At 41.9% G+C, this 18,574-nt stretch overlaps 1 protein-coding gene and 1 pseudogene across 2 annotated transcripts in view; one reads left to right on the forward strand and one right to left on the reverse strand.

The window, feature by feature from the left end:
- The window catches only part of C8H10orf67 (chromosome 8 C10orf67 homolog), a 95,159-nt gene that overhangs the window by 19,014 nt on the left and 57,571 nt on the right, over window positions 1-18,574 (reverse strand). For both annotated transcript variants that reach the window (XM_076939575.1, XM_076939574.1), the window contains exons 11-14: window positions 5,384-5,446; window positions 4,992-5,071; window positions 4,852-4,917; window positions 1,378-1,465 (exon numbers count right to left, since the gene is read on the reverse strand). In XM_076939575.1, coding sequence (XP_076795690.1) covers window positions 1,378-1,465; window positions 4,852-4,917; window positions 4,992-5,071; window positions 5,384-5,446 — 297 coding nt within the window. The remainder of the gene's footprint in view (window positions 1-1,377; window positions 1,466-4,851; window positions 4,918-4,991; window positions 5,072-5,383; window positions 5,447-18,574) is intronic.
- On the forward strand, window positions 1,650-2,329 carry LOC117713940 (proteasome subunit beta type-3 pseudogene; annotated as a pseudogene).

The following is an 18,574-nucleotide window of genomic DNA, read 5'->3' on the forward strand; positions in this document are numbered from 1 at the left end:
CTCCCTTCCCTCCTCCCAGTGACGTACCCATGGTCTCTCTATCTGTTCTTCTGTTTCCCTTCAGAAGGGGGCAGTCCTCTCAGGGATATCAACTAAACATGGTCTGTTCAAGTTATAATAAGGCTAGGCGCCTCTTGGCATAGTAAGGATGGACAAGACAACCCAGTAGAATAAACAAAAGTCCCAAAGCAGGCAGCAGAGTCAGGAATATCCCCTGCTCCCACTGTTAGGAGTCCCACAAGAACACCAAGCTACACAACCATACATGACTATGAGCCTCTTAAAACAACACTCTATGGCCTGATTCTTATGCCCTTCTGTAAAAAACCACGCAACTGATCCAAAGACAACTTTAGCCCCATAGCAGAAACTGATGAGTTGCTACCGCGTTGACTGATTTGTCAGTTGAAGTTTACTAGATCCATTTCTATACCAAATAAAAAATTATAAATGTCTGCATTTATTTTTTTGTAAGCAGTACTCTTTTATTAAGACAGGGCAAGTAATAATGTATTTCAGTGTTAGACTTGATCTACAGGTCTCCTATGCTATGGTCTGAGTAGGATGTATGTGCACAGAGGTCCACATATTGGAGACTTGATTTCCAATGTGGCACAAACACATGATGGAACCTTCAGGAGGTGGTGCCTAGCGGGAAGTCCTCCTGTTACTTTGGGGTGTGCTATCAAAAGGTAGTTCTTAGGCAACCCTTGAGTTTTCATTAGATGGTAGTTGCTTGGAGCAAGCCTGGATTCTCTTGTTCTTTCTGCTCCCTGGCTCAGGATGTGAACACTTGTTCTGACAGACTCTCTTGCCATTGTTGTTTGTCATGAAATGACACAGCCAAGGAAGAGCCCTTGCTGCCAGCCTACACAGCATTATTTGGACTTTAAAGCTCTGTGAACTAAGTAGACATTTTTATTTTGTCATAGTGATAAAAACTCGGTAAGTGTAGTTTCTAATCCAAAATGAATGACTTGATGCTCGCTCTTCTTCCTTTTGGAGGTGACTGGAGACTTGAAGCATGAGCTTTGATACTCCACAACATAATACCAGTGGTCAAAGATGAACAAATGGGCATATACCACTACCCAGTATAAGTAGCCCATTTGCTGGAATCTGCACTGGCTTCTACCATAGCTCAACCATCATGCTGCATTAGAATGTCTGTTTAAAGCTGTTTACACATCTCTGTCTCACACTAACTGAGCTCTTAGGGGCCCTGAACTTTGTTCTATCCTCCCAGTAGCTAGTTGAGTGACTGTTATGTGTTTGTTCCAGAGCCTATGATGTGATAGCAGTTCAGTTAAGGATATATATCTTTCATAGATATAAACACGTCAATTCAAAGACCATCTAAGTAGTCTGTGTACTTACAACATAATTGAAGGAGGTGTCACCACTCACTGCACACTGCCGATAAAGTGTTTGTCTAGTGAACATCTCATTCTTTAGGGCGTGAAAGCTGTAACAGAAGAACCAACATAATAAAGTGTTTGGCCATCCTAGCATAAGGACAACACTGTGTTTGTTGGAACCACATTAAAATTTTAAACGTTGCCAAATAAAAATATTAAAATAACCCTGAGAAACCCAGAGCCGGATTGCAGGCAACTCAGTGGTGGTCGTGCTCCCAATACATTGCAATCATGTCTATTATATCCTACAGTGGAGGGGCCCCCATGGCCATGAAGGGAAAGAACTGTGTGGCCATCACTGCAGACAGGCGTTTCGGGATCTAGGCCCAGATGGTGACCACGGATTTCCAGAAGATATTTCCCATGGGTGACAGGCTCTATATAGGCCTGGCCAGCCTGGCCACTGACATCCAGACAGTTGCCCAGCGCCTCAAGTTCCAACTGAACCTGTATGAGCTGAAGGAAGGTCGGCAGATCAAGCCTTACACCCTCATGAGCATGGTGTCCAACCTCTTGTATGAGAAACGGTTTGGTCCCTACTACACAGAGCCTGTCATTGCTGGCCTGGACCCGAAGACCTTTAAGCCCTTCATTTGCTCTCTGGACCTCATTGGCTGCCCCATGGTGACTGATGACTTTGTAGTCAGTGGTACCTGCTCTGAACAAATGTATGGGATATGTGAGTCTCTCTGGGAGCCCAACATGGATCCAGAGCACCTGTTCAAACCATTTCCCAGGCCATGCTGAACGCTGTGGACTGGGACGCCATCTCAGGCATGGGCATCATTGTCCACATCATTGAGAAAGACAAGATCACTACCAGGACACTGAAGGCCTGGATGGACTAACCTGTGCTCTAGATGGACTAACCTGTGCTCTGGTCCCATCTCCCTTTTGTTGTTTTTCTTTTTAATAAAATGGCTTTTCTTTCAAAAAAATACATTAAAATATTAATTTAAACTTATTTCTTCCTTAAAAATCTGACATATCCCAGTTCTGTAGCAATTAACTATCCCTCCAAGTCCAGACCGTAGATTCTCATTGAAATGAATGAGGGTATTTTTGAGAAATGTCTTTTTTTTTTTTTGTTGTTTGTTTTTTTTTTTGTTTTTTTTTTTTTTTTTATCTTGGGCACCAAATATGCAGGGAGAATATGGGATATACTATTCTACTAGAAATCAAGGGGTCATCAAAGATTAGGTCAAAACAGTGCATTTCTCATCTTGGGAGGCTTCTACTCACTTGAGATTGGAGAAATTAAGCATCTGAAATAGTAAGAACCACAATTTATTACTTAGGAAATATTTAGTTCATTTCCATTGTTGACAGTGCTGAAAAGGGGATTTATTGTTAGAGACACAATGTCTGGAGAATCAGGAGTGTGGCTAAACATGCTTTTTCTAGTGATTGTAAATGAGCAGAAATATCACAGCAAAGTTGGGGAAGCATCTCAGTGGTAGGCCACTTACTTGCATGGGCAAGTAAACGTGAAAAAACAATAGACAACAAAACGGCTAATGACTCTTTATGCTCCTCCCATGCCCTCCCCTTTTTGAACATGACTGTTTATAAGCATGATTGACAGCTGCGTTAATGCCCGCTCCACTTTGCATGTGGGAGCAAATGGGCTCAACCTCAGCTTTAGGAGCCCATAAAGAACCTCACTGATCCTTAATTTAGATTATGAGAATGGAGACTTTGAGAGCATGAGTCTTAAAAGGGGTTCAGACTTGAGCTGACACTGTAATGGGCAGGATTAGGGAAGAAAGAGTTGAAGTGTCCTGGGATAGCATTTTGCATGTACCAGAGGCATAGATATTTGGGGTCAAAAGAGTCGCCATGGTACACCGAATATTCCTTGCCACTAAAATGCCCACTCCTTCCCCATTCCGGCTTTGTAATGTGTGTAGTGTGCATGTGTGCATATGGGTGTGTTACGCTCACCCATCACACATCTAGTAGCTATATATTGCTCACTTTATTTTCCCATTCATTTCAACTGCTATATAATTTCTTTGTTTTCACTCTCCATGTATTTGTGTGTGTAGACATGAATATGCCATACAGACTTGTGGAGGTAGGCGGACACCTATGGGAGACATTTCTCTTCCTGTACCACCTGGATTCTCTCAGGAGAACTGCCATAAATTCAAGACCTGCTTGGGTTATCAAGTGAGACAATGTATTATACAGAAAAGATAAAATACCTATTTCACTGAGCACAAGATAGTCACCAGCAGATACACGGAACAGAACAGGGACATATTTTCCCCTGAGGAGGGACTTGAGCTCCCTCTCTGGTATTGTTTCTGGTATCACATGAGATCTTGGTTGCTAGCCAGTCCTAATGATCTCAGCATCTGGTGTAGGATTTTTACACAGTATGGGTAGACTGTGCTTATGACAGGCAGGGCAAATATAGCACGTTTTCACCCCTCAGAGTGAATGTAGTATGCTAATGTCATGCAGGAGTGTCAAGCTTGGCTACACTGACTTACTTACATCAGCTCACCACTGACATCCATTATCACATCTCTTGCAAAGAAGCTTCCAATGTGTGATAAATAAGAAAACATGGGGAGAATTAAGTGGGAACAAGTGAGCAGGAAATGAATTTTTAATGCTTACATGATAGGCTATGGTGGGAAAGGACCTTCAATCTCCATGGCATTTATATTCAATACAAACATTAGTATAACTCATCAGGATTTTAGTTTCTCTCCTCTCTCACTCCCTCCTCACTTGCTCCTTTCTCCCTTCCTGCTGTCTTTTCCTTCCATCCTTTTTCATGTTTTCTTAGACAGTGTTCCATTTACCTAGTCCAGGTTGTCTATGAACTTACTATGTAGGCAAGGCTAGCCTCATCCTCCTAACAATTCTCCTGCTCCAGAGTCCCTAGTGCTGGGATTACAAGTGTGTGCTATAGTGTCTGTATCAGAATTTCCACTCTCACCATCAAATGAAGTAGAAGAAGGAGGAGGAAGAGAAGGGAAGGGAAGGGGAGAGGAGGAGGAAAAAAAAAGAAAGGTAAACAATTCAGGGGGAAGAAATTAAGTGATATGTGAGCAAAGTGGGGGTAAGGGACTAAGGACTTGTGGGTAAAGGATCTAGTACACTAAGCACTTGTGAAGATGACTCAGACCAATTTTCATTGTTAGGTCCAAACTGCTGCTGAGAAAGAGGCCTGGATATGCCCGATTCATTCAGGACAGAAACAACAAGCTAGAGAATGAGAGTCTTGAATTCCTCTTTCTTTTATATGACTCTGAATACTTCTCTATTCTCGACCAACTATTTTGTGTTTCATATTAAAGTATGTGAGGCCCTTTAGCAGTAGTTAATATATAAAGAAAGACAGAGGAGTCCTCATGGTCTCAAAGGATGAGGGGCTGTATTTCTACAAGTCCAGTTTATGTATATCTCCACACTGTACCTATTTCGGAGGATGAGGAATTTCTTCTCCCAGCTTCTGTTGGCCTGCTCAGCATCCTTTTTAAACCTGGAATACATTTTCAGGTGGTTAATTAGTGCCTCTGCTGCAAACGGACAGCATTGAATCATTAAGCCTGGTACCTTTCCAATCTCTTCTCCCCATCCTCCAATGCAGATTTTAAAATAGCTATTTGATTCTCCAAAGCTTTTTTTTCTTCTTCCTTTTAATAAAACAAAACAAAACACAAAAACACAGCACAGGGTTAATGTTATCACTCCTCCCTCCTCAAAGAGAACCAGCTATCTCTGCTAAATAGTAAACAACGCCCAATTACCACCAACAGTGAGAGAAATGTTGAGATTCTCTTGAGAGAACAATGTGAGACTCTTGAAAGTCTGTGGAAGTCAGAAGACTTCCCAACCCTACACTTCTATTTCCTGTAAATGATTGGCTTTGTTACTTCTTAGGGCTGGCTGGAATCTATAAGCAACCATGAGGTTAATAATTGAGTTCCCAGAGGTCATTTTCATACCTTAACCAACTGATATTTCAGAAATAATTCTTCAGGTATCATATTAGGTAGTAGAAATGTCACCTGTGGAGAGAAGGAACCACGGTGAAGACAAAACGTCAGATTAACAATTAATGCCTCAAGATAGTTTTTCTTTCTGTCTTTTTAAAAAAGGAAACAGAGACTCAAACTTTGCCATCTGCAACCCAGAGGTCCTCACTGTCTCACTTAATCACTAAAACCCAGTGTGCACAGGGCACACTCACAGTTGGGAAATGACAACCATAGCTGTAGGCCAGGCTTTACCATTATATATCTAAAACCTTTTAAAAGACTTGCTTTATGTGCCTGAGTTTTTTGCTTGTATGTATACTACCTGTGTGCCTGGGGCCCCACAGAAGAATCAGATCACCTGGAACTAGAACTATGCACAGTTGCTAGCCAACACGTGGATGCTGGGAATTGAACCCAGGTCCTCTGAAAGAGCAATGCGTGCTCTTAACCACTTGAGCCTTGGGTCTTTCTAGCCCCATGCACTTTTACATGTTTTTAAAAGTGAGACAGGAAGTTATTTTCCATTGAAGCCAAAAGCTTTTATAAAACAAAAACAAACAAAGAACAACAAAAACCCCAAGTACTTGAAATTTATAGTAAGTTTCCATCGCTATACTTTTCTGTAAGAAGGGACAGCAGGCTATTCGGAAACGAGAAAATATATTGCATATAGAAGCATGAGAGATAGATGGTGAGTGCTTGCCTTCTTAACACCACCATGCCCAGAATCCATGTTAAAAATGTAGGGCTTGGTGCCTTCAGCTTGTAATCCCAGAGATAGGGAGGAGGAGACAGGTGGATCTCTTAAACTTACTGTTGGGGATAGTGAGAGAACCTGTGTCGGAGTAAAATGTTTTAACGCCTTTTACATCATATAGTATTGGTCATCAAACACTGCCCATCACACCTTGGTACCTCCCACTTTGTGGGTTTGCCCTATCTTCTCTTCAGCTCTTTTGTTTATCTGAGGGGAGCTCTTTCTCTTTAGAGTGCAGAACTGCTCAGCTCTAATTCCTACTCCAAGACCTGGCTTTGGACCTTCCTTGACACAGTCAACTCTACCAAGAAAGGCAATGGACCATGAAGTTATGAGAAAATCACAGACACAAAATAAAAAAAAAAATTCAAAAGACACAAAAATCTTTAGATTTATTATAAGCTTAGAAACAGTAGAGCTAGGCAGATATCCACCCTTTAAACTATCTTGTCTACTTACCTGTCAGTAACCCGGAGATATCACTCATCATGTTCTGCCTGGGCCACTCCTACTCCAGCAGGCTAGAGCTCAGGGTCCATCTACACCCTGGCGACTTACTGCTTCTTCCTCCTCTCTCTCATGGTCCCTGCCTGATACCCCAATCCTGGTAACTCAAACTCCATCTCTCTCTCTTCCCCCCAGTAATTGGCTGTTGCTGATTTTATTTAACCGATAGTTTAAAATGGGGTGCAAGGTTTACATAACAACAAAGGCTGGTGTAAAGGAGGATCTGCTCTTGGAGCAACCAGATCGTGGGGTACAGAATTTAGCACTTGAATACAAGCAGCACCAGACCAACCTCCTGCAACCCTGTCTGAAGAAGGAAAAGGGGGGGATAAAATGAAAAGGGGAAGGTGGAGGAAGAGGGGAGGGAAATGAGGAGAAGGAGGAGAGAAAAGGCGTGTCAGTCACATGGTTTCAGAGGGATGACAGCTCAAAGAATCCTTATGGACATATGCTCATTCTCATTGGAATTCACCAATAAACAAGTATATATTTTGTTTGTGTTTGAAACTCTTGGCTGGGCTAAAAGCATAGCTCAGCAGCAGAATATTTAGCTAGTTCACATGAGGTTTTCATTCTATCTCCAGAAACACACACACACTCACATGCACAAACACACACACTCACATGCACACACACACACATGTACACATGCATGCATAGACACAAATTTTGGTTAATAAATGGTATATTTCTATGCAGTAGTAGAAAAGTTTCTACTCAGCACTACCACTGCAGTTTCAAATAATGTTCTGTGATTTCCTCATAGCTTCATGGTCCATTGCCTTTCTTGGTAGAGTTGACTGTGTCAAGGAAGGTCCAAAGCCAGGTCTTGGATGAGGGATTAGAGAGAGCTGAGCAGTTCTGCATTCTAAAGAAAAAGAGCTCCCCTCAGATAAACAAAAGAGCTGAAGAGAAGATAGAACAAACCCACAAAGTGGGAGGTACCAGTGTTGGATGGGCAGCTAACAACCAGAACCCAGACTGATAAGTGCTCAGTTTGGAGTAGCATCTGGATGGCACAAAGTCAGTCACTTACCTATGTCAGCTTGCTCAGACTCACATACAAAAAGGTGTAATGTGTGTAGGTGGTACAAGGGGAGTATTCATAGAAATCACAGCATCAGATTGCATTTAGCTCTGCATTTTGATGGTCAATCTATTTTAAAATTATTTTTATTATCTAGCATGTGTGTGTGTGTGTGTGTGTGTGTGTGTGTGTAAAACATGGCCCACAGGGCACATGTGGTGATAAGAGAACAATTTTGGGGTTGGTTCACTCTTTCTGCCATGTGAGTTTCAAACTCAGGAGATCGGGCTTGGTGGAAAGCCTCTTTACCCACATCATCTTGATTCTCATCTTGACCAGAGTTAGAATTGCCTATGAGATTATCTTTTTGTTTGTTTAGTGAGGGTGGGAGTTGGGAGGGAAGGAGGGAGGGAGGGAGAGGGGATTCTTCCTCTATCACTTTTCACCTTATAAATATATAAGCTCTCACTGAACCTGCAAGTCACTGATTGGCCAGATTGGCTGGCTGTCAAGCCTCAAGGATTCTGCTGTCTCCAACTCTCAGTGCTATATTTAAATAGGTGCACACTGCCATGCCCAGTGGTGCTGAGGATCCAAACTCAGGTTCTTGTGTGTGCACAGCAACAACAACAGTACTACACACTGAACAATCTCCCCAGTCCTGCATATGGGGTTAGTGAGGCACAGCTCTAGGTATATCTGAGAAAGCATTTCCAACTCGAAGACCCAGCTTCTACATATGTGGCACTGTTCTATAGACTGGGTGCAGGGGGAGGCCATGGAATAAAAGGTGAGACTAGGAAAGGCAGCTAGTGTAGGTATTCTCATTCTGTGTCTCATCAGCCATGGTGGGAGCGGCTTTGCTCCATTCTACCCTCTCTGACGTGATGGACAAAGATATCTGAAGCCATGGGCAAAACACATTTTTCTTCCATTATGTTTTCTTCTTGATTAATAGTGATGAAAAGTATGACCGCTACATTGGTTTAACAAAATGAAAATTGGTAGTAAGCAGAGTGTGATGAGATTCAGCAATAGACTTAGTTCAAGACTGGGGATGTAGCTCAGTTGGCAGAGTACTGATCCAGTATGCATAAAGCTCTGAATTCAATCCCCAGCACACATAAACCTGGTATGGTGGTGAGGCAGGCAAGCATAGTGAACAGGTTATCAACTTGGGACTCTGCTTGGTTTGGGCTATGTGCATAACCCTCTTCTAACAATGCACTCGGCGTTCTGAGACTTTCATCTGTGTGTGCTATGGGTGCAGCTCTTTCTCTGAATAATGTACCTAGCTGCCTGTTAACTGAGGACCCCAGTCTGTGTGCAGGTGTACATGAAACCCTCTGAACAATGCCATAAGTTTCTCCTTTCCTTAACAAGCATCAAACTTACACAGATTCTGTTCAACGGCACTTTCTTTGTGCCTATCTTAAGCTAGTGTTTGGGTGTATGCGCAATAGGGCAAACTATATGGCCAAAGTGACCTTTTAGGAAGAACCCTCTGTCTACCATCTTATGCCTATGCATGATTGAACATCATATTAGATGCATTCTAGAAAGGAAACTGCATGGTAGAGAAAACATTTGTATAACTTAATCTGTCAGTCAAAACAGAGAAGCATCTGAATTGCACTTTTTAACAAGCAAACTTCTTTTAAACCCAGTAGAAGGAATTCCCAAGTAATGACTGAAGCTGTTGAAACCTGCATTTAAGTGGCCTTCCTGTCAATATTGACAGTATATTTCTTTCTAGTCTCTACTCCTGCTTTGATATGACTGAAGCTCCCTTGTTACTTTAAGATCTATGTAGGCTTTTATCTCAATTCTTTGAATAAGAAGCCAAGAACATGGAAACACCTGGTCCAAACCCTGAGGAGCAGAATCAGTAGTACCAGCACTCGGTATGGAGGAGAGAAGGTTAGAAGTTCAAGGTTCTTGGTAGTGAGTTTGAGGCCAGCCTGAGATATGTACAGACTATGTCTCACAAAACAAACAGACAAAAATAACGATTAATCAAAATAACAGGTTCTCCATGCCTGAAAGCAGCCTTTTATCCCTGACTTTTAACACAGATCTTTTGTAATCATTAGAAACACTGGGGGAGGAATTAAGAAAAAAAAAGTTATCCAAGTGACAGGAGACAGACACATTTAAAGACCACTTCATCCATTTGTCCCCAACGGGGACAGTACACAACAAAACTTCATCTCAGATAATTAGGAAAACAAAATAAAAAATAAAATGCCATAATTGAAAGACATTGATGTCTTATTTTACAGTATCCAAATTCATGTCAGAGATTAAATATTTATTTTCATATTCTGTGTTTAGATTTGTGGTGAAATTCAGTACCAATTTTTAAGGTTCTATTTTCCCCAAAAGATGATCAACTATGGAACTAGAGATAAGACTGTGTATATCTTCGGTCATGTAAATAATTATTCAGTCTTCTCAAAAGATATCTCAATTGTGACAATGGAGATAACATTTCTTTTCATTAAAAACAAAACAAAAGCACCTCATATTGACTATAATATTTGCTCCTTGTCCCAAGTCAACTTTCCCAGCTTGGCACAGCACATTGTATTGAATCCTGGCTGTGTTGTTCTATTTTGCCAGCTGCTGACATTCCTCTTTCTCTGGAATACACATGCTGGTCTTTCTGTGGTCATTGCACTGACAGGTGCAAACACTGGACTTCCAAGCAAAGATGGAAATGAAAATAGATGATCATTTTAATGGGCCGGGACTCAGCTTCCTGAGAAGGAGAATATAAATTAAATGACTGTATTTGCAATATCAAAGGATAATTATGTGTCATTCCCACAAGGATGTTTCTTTTTTGAGTTTGTACTTAAAATTTCAAAACTGAGAATATTCTTGTTAGGGGCTGGAGAGATGGCTCAGCAGTTAAAAGCACTGGCCATGCTCACTGGAAACCCAAGTTCCCATTTGCAGCATCTACTTGGTGGCTCACAGCCATTGGTAACTCCAGTTCCAGGGAATTCAATGCTCTCTTTGGACTCTGTGGGTACTGGGCACAAATAATTTTTGCTTATATTTGAACTTATGCTTTTGAAATCTCTTAACACTTATATGAAACAACTTCTTAAATTTGGAGTCAATAGTCAAAGTTTCTTTGTGATAAAAGAAACATCATTATGCTTATTAACTGCCATAAAATTTAACATTCCTTGTAATATCCATATATATACATATATATACATATATATACATATATATATATGTATATATACATATATATATATATGTATATATATGTATATATATGTTTTCTTTTTTTGTCTTGTTAAAAGTTCTTTCTCTCCTAATACCTGTTGGTATAAAGTTCTGGCTAGTCTTTCTGATGCATTTCTCCCTTGTCACCTTCCTTTAAATGCGTCACGGTCAGAATCATCTTGTAACTCACTACGATGGTTAGTCTCAATAATCAACTTGAGGGGACACAGAATCAGTGAGAAAACAAGCTTCCACGCATGCTTGTGAGGGATGATGTAGCCTGTGGGCAGGTCTGTGAAGAGTTATCCTGGTTAGGTCAATAGAGATAAGTGAGTACCATCATTACTTACCTTTGGGTGTTGGCTAGCTAAGCAAGAGTTCACTGTTCTCTGCTTCCTGACAGGGCATGAAAAGCTGCTGGCTGCCACAAACTCCTGATGTTCATATTCCACTGCCAGACAGGACAGCATCTTGGAACTGCCAGCCAGAGTTCACCCTTCTCACTGCAAGCTGCTCTTGTCAGAGCATTTTACCATGGTGGTGGCAAAGGAAATTAAGGCACTAAGGAAGAAATGACCTTTTTCTATCTAAACACTAAATGATCACTGACCTTTGCGTAACATTATTGTTATCTTGCTAGCAAACAACTACCTTTGAACACCACGAATACACCAGGGGTAGCCATGGAAGGGGAAGGAAGAAGAGTTAGCGGCACATGGAAAAGTTGAGCATTCATGGGCAGAACATACAAGGGTTTCAGAGGAGTTCAGATGGTCTGAGAGACCTGTTCTTGCAACCTGCATAAGTTTCGTTAATGATTGGATTTATCCATAAGAGATATCAAACCGTGAATTTAGGAGACTGTATAAGAATAAATATATATATACAGAAATTAAGAGGTGGCCCGAGGGTTGGACAACAAACACCAAAATGTATAGAATCTCTCTGCTGAAAAGCAAATATAAAAAGAAAACCTGTGGGGATTGGAGGTGCTAGGCATAGAACCCAGGGCCTTGAAGTCCTAAGTGAGTGCTCTACCACAGAACTATACTGCACATAGAGGAAAGCTATTCATTCTATAACTAAAGCAAAGCTGAGCTATACTGCATTCCAGGAAAAGTCTTAGAGGACACAGAACAGCAAAACCAAATTTATAGTAGGCTTCTCATCAGAAGGCTGATGACAATGGGCTCATAACTTTGAACATTAGAAAAAAAAAAAAAAAAACGGTCAATCTGGCCTTCTTTCAGAAAAGAAGGCAAAATGAAGTTGTCTTTTTCACCGGAACACAAGATGAGAATTCATTATCATCAGTCCAAACAGAAACTATGATCATGGACAGAAATCTAGATCTACACAAGGAAATAAAAGCTCCAAAGATGGTGGAAATTTTCGCTTCTAATGGAAATATGACTATGATCAATTATACAAAATTCTACAGGAAAAAGTTATTAAAATATAAGGGCCAAAAAAAAAAAATAGCTCAGCACGTAAGGGTATTTGCCACCAAGACTCGCAGCCTGAGATTTCTACCTAGAACCCACATGACACAAGGAGGGAACTGTCTTCTGAGGGTTTTCCTGTGATGGTCACACACATGCTATGATAGATGTGATCCCCAGACACATAAAAATAAATGGTTAAAAAAAGAAAATGTATTCTATCATGTTAAAATCTCCAAAGAATTAGGCTTTAGATGAAAAACTGGAAACAAACACCTATGGCCATAATATATATGGCTACATGCATATATACACACATATATAAACATGTATGGCTCCAGTTCTTTCAATGACTGGAAAGATATATACATATACATGAATAAATACATAATTTTTAATAAATGATTCCTACTTGAGATTAGTAAAGTCTATTTGCAAGCACTTGTAAAGATTTTTTTAAAAGAGATCCTTATCTTTTATCCCCCTTCGTGTGTGTATGTGCCTGTGTGTGTGTGTGCATCTCTGTGTGTGGGGATTCTCCAGGAGCTGCAGTTATAGGTGGTTGTGATCCAGCTGATGGAGTTTTTAGTAACCTACCTTGGGTCCTTTGCAGGAACAACAAGCACTCTTAACTGCTGAACTCTCTCTCTAGCCTTTATTTTAAAAAGATTTATTAAAAGGGTAAATAAAATTCTCCTTTTTTGCTAAGTATAGCAAAACACACCCAGGAGACTGAGGCAGAAGGATTTTGAGGTCAGTGCTAGCCTCCACAACAGCAAACCAGCCTCTGGTACCCATTTCAGCAACACAGACAAAGCTAATAAAGACTTCAGATTTGCCTAGAATTAGCGGGATATCACTAGCCACTGAAGTTGTTTGGGAATGAAAGTTGGAAGTAAAACATAATAAGGGTGGAACAAACAATGCTCCTTTCCTTGCTCCTTTAAAAACCGTTTTGTTAGAGATTATCTTGTCGTTTAGTGCAAACTGACCTCAAAGCTTGTGATCCTCTTGCCTCAGCCTCTTCTAAAGTGCTGGGACTAAAGCTTGCATTCGTCTGCCTGACAAAGTCAGTTTCATTAATGAATAAACACATTAGATTAAGGAGAAAAACCAAAGGCATATGAAATGGAGGAAAGCTTAAATTTCCAAAAAGAAAAAATATTGATGTATCTTAACTCTCTAGACCAATTCTTGGTCTTTAAGGAAGAAGCTGAGGCTTGGAGCTCTCGAGTGAAAGAGGTCACAGCTGAAAAAACGCTAGGTTAGTGGAGCTAGATCCAAGTCGATACAGCCCACATCCAGTGCCCACCTCAGGTGTAGTCCTTGCAAGCATATATATATATATACATACTGATGCCTCTCTGGGACAGCGGGCAATGCCAAGGAGCAGCCTTAGTCCCAGCAATACCGGCAGCTGTGGATGAGCAGCGGCGTGGTAAGTGATCCAGCTTCTGTGAGAAAGACCTAAGCCACTGACTGGGCTCTCGACAGAGGCGCTGGTGTCCATTGGTGAGAGTCGGAGCTGAAGCCCAAGCAAGCTAAACAAAGCCTCCCTGCATAGGGAGAGTGAAGTGCTTGCTCTGGGGAACCAAGACACTAAGGATGACAGTTCCCATGTGTTTAGGACCTAGCATCTGCCTCCATGGCCGAGAGTACTTGGGGGAGGGTTAGGAAATCGTTCGGATCCCCAATTTATGTATTTGTCACCTTTGGCAAAATGGCAAATCTCCAGTTTTTAGCTTACTTAGACTAACATGCTGTGTAACAGAGCTTTCCATTTTCTCCCCTCAACAAGTGAGATAAAGATATAACGTCCAAGCAGGCGCGATGATTGTGCAGGCGCAGGTGCAGGCGCCCGGCACCCGGCACTGAGTGTGGCCAACAATGCAAGTCCTTGGAACCCACGGGGTAGAAGGAAAGAAGTAACTCTCACAGATAAGTAAATGAGAAAGCTCTTAAACAGCACAAAGTCCTTCACGTGACTTTTAAACTTTTTTGTTTGTTCAGGAAATACTAAATGCTAACTTCTCTAACAATTTTTAGTTCCAAGTATATTGAAAATATGTGTTTGATTCGCCATCAAACTATGCAACATAAAACTTTATGGAAGATAAAAACTACCTGTAGGTATAATCTTATTTAATTAATTAATTGATGAATTAGTTTATCAGACAGACTCACTATGTGGCCCAGGCTGACTTCAGACACACAGATCTTCTGTTTGTCTCCAGGATGTGTAACCACCTGTCAGCTCTCTAAACTCAGTTTAATTTTAAATACGATATTGCTCAGACTGGGTCTCTGGAAGCAGAAACTAAAGATGAATTTTTGAAGGGGCATTTGATTTTGAAGCAGAGTGAGCCTTGCAGTGTGTGACTGATCTGCAATTGTTTCCATGGGGTAAAGTGATAAAACTTACAGAAATGAAAGTGCAACTTTAAGGCCAGGGAGGTGACTCACTGGGTGTCTCCTGCCCCAGCCTGAGAGCCTGGGTTCAATCCCCAGAACCAGATGTGGAGGCAACATGTCTGGGACCTCAGCTCTTGTTGCATCAACAAGAGGGAGATAAAGACAAGAGAATCTCCTGGAAGCTCCCAAGCCAGTTAGCCTGGGGTATGCAGCACACACACAAACACAAACACACGCGCACGCACACACACACACACAGAGAGAGAGAGAGAGAGAGAGAGAGAGAGAGAGAGAGAGAGAGAGAGGCACATAGCACTCATATATACTCACACATGCATAAGCAAATACAGCGCACACACACAGCACATGTATGCACAAGTTCATGCCATAATAAAACCAGTATAGGTGGAATTCTTTTGCATCAACACAATCATCAGAATACAGTAAATACCGTTTGACAGCCTCCAAAGACCGCACACGTCACACACAGGAGCTTCTCTATATGACTGAGCCACCAGGCATCCCAAGCTCAACAACCACCAAAGTTTCTGGCTCCCCTCTGTACAACTGAAATTTGATTTACCAGGCTCAGCCAAGGAGGAAACTAATGAAATATTTAAACAATAAGCAGGAACTTTGCTTTCTTCTCTTGTACAGTTTATTTTCAACCTTATGTGTAATTTAGCCAAACAAACTGGTTGAATGGTGGAGATATAATTTGGTATTATATAATCATTTAAAAATAACTAGCTTGCAGAATGATTATATTTACTAGTTCATTGTGAAATGTTAAAGTATCATATACCTTTTGTTCCTTTGCTTTTGGCCTGCATGAATTGCTTTGTATTGTGAGAAGAATGGGAACAAGATTGGCCTTGTCCTATTTCCCACACAGAAGGACCCTGACCAGACCTAAACACGTGCCATATGGCTTGTCATTGTAGACCAGGCTACCCTAAAGGAGGCTCTCAAGTCCTCCAGAGAAGTATTTACTGGGTGTGACCTTAATTAACTAATTACTTGGGGTTGGCTGAGGGGGAAGGAAACCCAAGAATCCTATTTAACCTTGATACATGAAACCCGAGTGTTTGAACTGCTTTACAGCTATCAAAAAATAAATGTTACATAAGTACCCTGTACAAATATCAATTTTATGTTGTGAAATCGTTTATGAGCTGAAATTTGAAGGCGATGCGTGTATCATGCTTTTCAGACTGGCTAAACACTGCCTTTATCACTGTTTGTCTCCCCCAAGGCAGCATGTGCTCTGTTCCCACCAAATGACACAGATTTCAAAAATAAGTATGATTAATTAGGAAGTGAAATGGATGATGTAAAAGTTCCTGCAGCGAGCTTTCCATGTGGTCGTTTGCCTGTACTGGGTATTATAAAGCCCTTTAAAGGTCATTTCAAGAGGTCTGGAGACCCCCTGAGTTAAACATTTAAAGGTGGTCCTGAGCTGTGTGCCACTGACAGAGCTAAATATGCAATCAAAAAGGAATCAGCACACTGGAAGGTGACCTTGGGATTACAACTACTAACATAGGTGACAGCAGCAATGGTAGACCAGAAAATACATTTAAAAATGGAATCAATTAAGATGTAAGGACCAGCTTAGGTCCCCGTGCCTTCCTCTCGTCCAGTTACTACTTACTGTTAAACATTGAGGGAATCCCACCAACTGACAGAATGTTCTCCGAGGTTCTGGAATAAGATGGTGTAACACCAGGAGAAAGGCTGACTGAAATTATGCTTCTCAGAGACCCTAAGTCAGCTTTCCTTTCTCTTTTTATGTGTTCTTAGTGGAAGACAGCAGTGTGTGTGTGTTGGGGGGGTCTGTGCCTCTCGATGTTGAAAGCTTAGCCTGTATCTATATTGATGGCACAGAAGCTTCAGAGCCAGATTTCTAAGATTCAGTTCCAGCCTTGGGGTCATGAAGGTGACAGAGAGGGCTACTACTGCATCTGCCCCCTGCTGCTGGGACCCTAGCTGGGAACTCAGCTGCTGGGCCTGGCTGCTGCTGCTACTCTTTGTCCTATATAGCCAGCATCTAACATCTTAGCTGCAGACATCCTTGACAGGTACCCACTTCATTAGCCACTGGAACATTCACTGGGAGCAGGATGCTCAGTACCAGCTCACTAAGCATAAGGCTTAACCTAGGTCCCCTTAAATTCAGCTAAGGGCTGGACACACTCAGCCATGAATAAAGTAACAAAGTGCTCAAGTTCGTTCTATGAGAAGCCTCCAGGATCCATTTAAAGATGGTTTTCAAACCCCTACTTTTCAAAATGGACATTCACAAAGTGAATATTACAAGTCAGTGACCTTGTAAGACCGTGAGCTCATCTCTCCTCGCTAGGTACAGACAGAAAGACATAATGGAATCCTGAGCCTACCACACAAACCCTAACACCGCCTTTCTTCATTGTCAAATAGAGCAATGTCTCTTAGATCTGTACTCTTAAAAATCTGTGAAAAACTTGTCTTTTGTGAGTGGTGAAAATAGAACCTATGGAGCCAGGTGTGATCGGTGAGTACTTTACCACTGAGCTACATCTCCAGACATTCATAATTTCTTTTGTTATTTTTGGAAAATGAGGTGGCTTAACTATGGTTCTTGGGTAAGAAGCTCTTGATCTTCTGCTATGGTCACCCAGGGTGGCTGTTTGGTCTCCCTGTTCCTTCTGCAGAACACTCAGGCCAGTGTTTTAGGTTTTGGTTTGTGTGTGTGTGTGTGTGTGTGTGTGTGTGTGTGTGTGTGTGTGTGTGTGAGAGAGAGAGAGAGAGACAGAGAGACAGAGAGAGAGACAGAGAGAGAGACAGAGAGAGAGAGAGAGAGAGAGACAGAGAGAGACAGAGAAGAGGGAGAGGGGAGGGAGAGGGGAGGGGAGGGGAGGGGAGGGGAGGGGGAGACAGTCAGGCAGACAGACAGGCAGGCAGACAGATATGTAAGCACCTGTCGAAAACAGTCAGAGGCCAGAGGAGGGCCTCAGGTGTCTCATTCTACTGTGCCTCATTCTCTTGAAACAGGGTCTCTTACTGAGCAAGACACTCACTTTTTTGGCTAGGCTGACTGGCCAGTTTCACCTGGGGATGGTAAGAGGTAAGTTATAAGCAGCCATACTTGTCATTCTCCATGAGTGCTGGGAACTCCAACTCAGATCCTCATGCTTGCACAGCTTGAACTGCCCTCTGAACCACTGAACCATTTTCTCATCCCTTTGATCAGTTTTTGTTTGGTAAGAACTTAAAAAAGTATTTCTCAATATCAGGATTATAAAACAGTCACTTCTAGAACCGAGTCACTGGGAACTTGACTCTGCTTTCCAGTTTTTATAGTGGAAACATTTTTTCTTTCCTTCCTTCCTTCCTTCCTTTCTTCCTTCCTTCCTTCCTTCCTTCCTTCCTTCCTTCCTTCCTTCCTTCCTTCCCTCCTTCCCTCCTTCCTTCCTTATTTTTCTTTCTTTTCTCCCTTCTTTTTTTTTTGTATCTTGGTTTTCTTTTGTTTTGAGACAGGGCTTGCAGTGTAGCCCTTGCTGGTCCCAGACTCACTATTGCTGGCTTTTGCCTCATAGTAACCTTCCTGCCTCTCTGCCTCTCTCTCTCTGCCCCTCCCTCTCTGTTCCTCCCACCCCCTCTCTCTGCCCCCACTTTCTGCTGCCCTCTCTGCTGCCCTCTCTCTGCCTCTCTCTCTGCCTCTTTCTCTCTCTTCCTCTCTCTGCCTCTCTCTCTGCCCCTCCCTCTCTCTGCTCCCCCCTCTCTGCCCC

This window comes from Arvicanthis niloticus, chromosome 8, assembly GCF_011762505.2.
Source record: "Arvicanthis niloticus isolate mArvNil1 chromosome 8, mArvNil1.pat.X, whole genome shotgun sequence".
NCBI lineage: Eukaryota > Metazoa > Chordata > Mammalia > Rodentia > Muridae > Arvicanthis > Arvicanthis niloticus.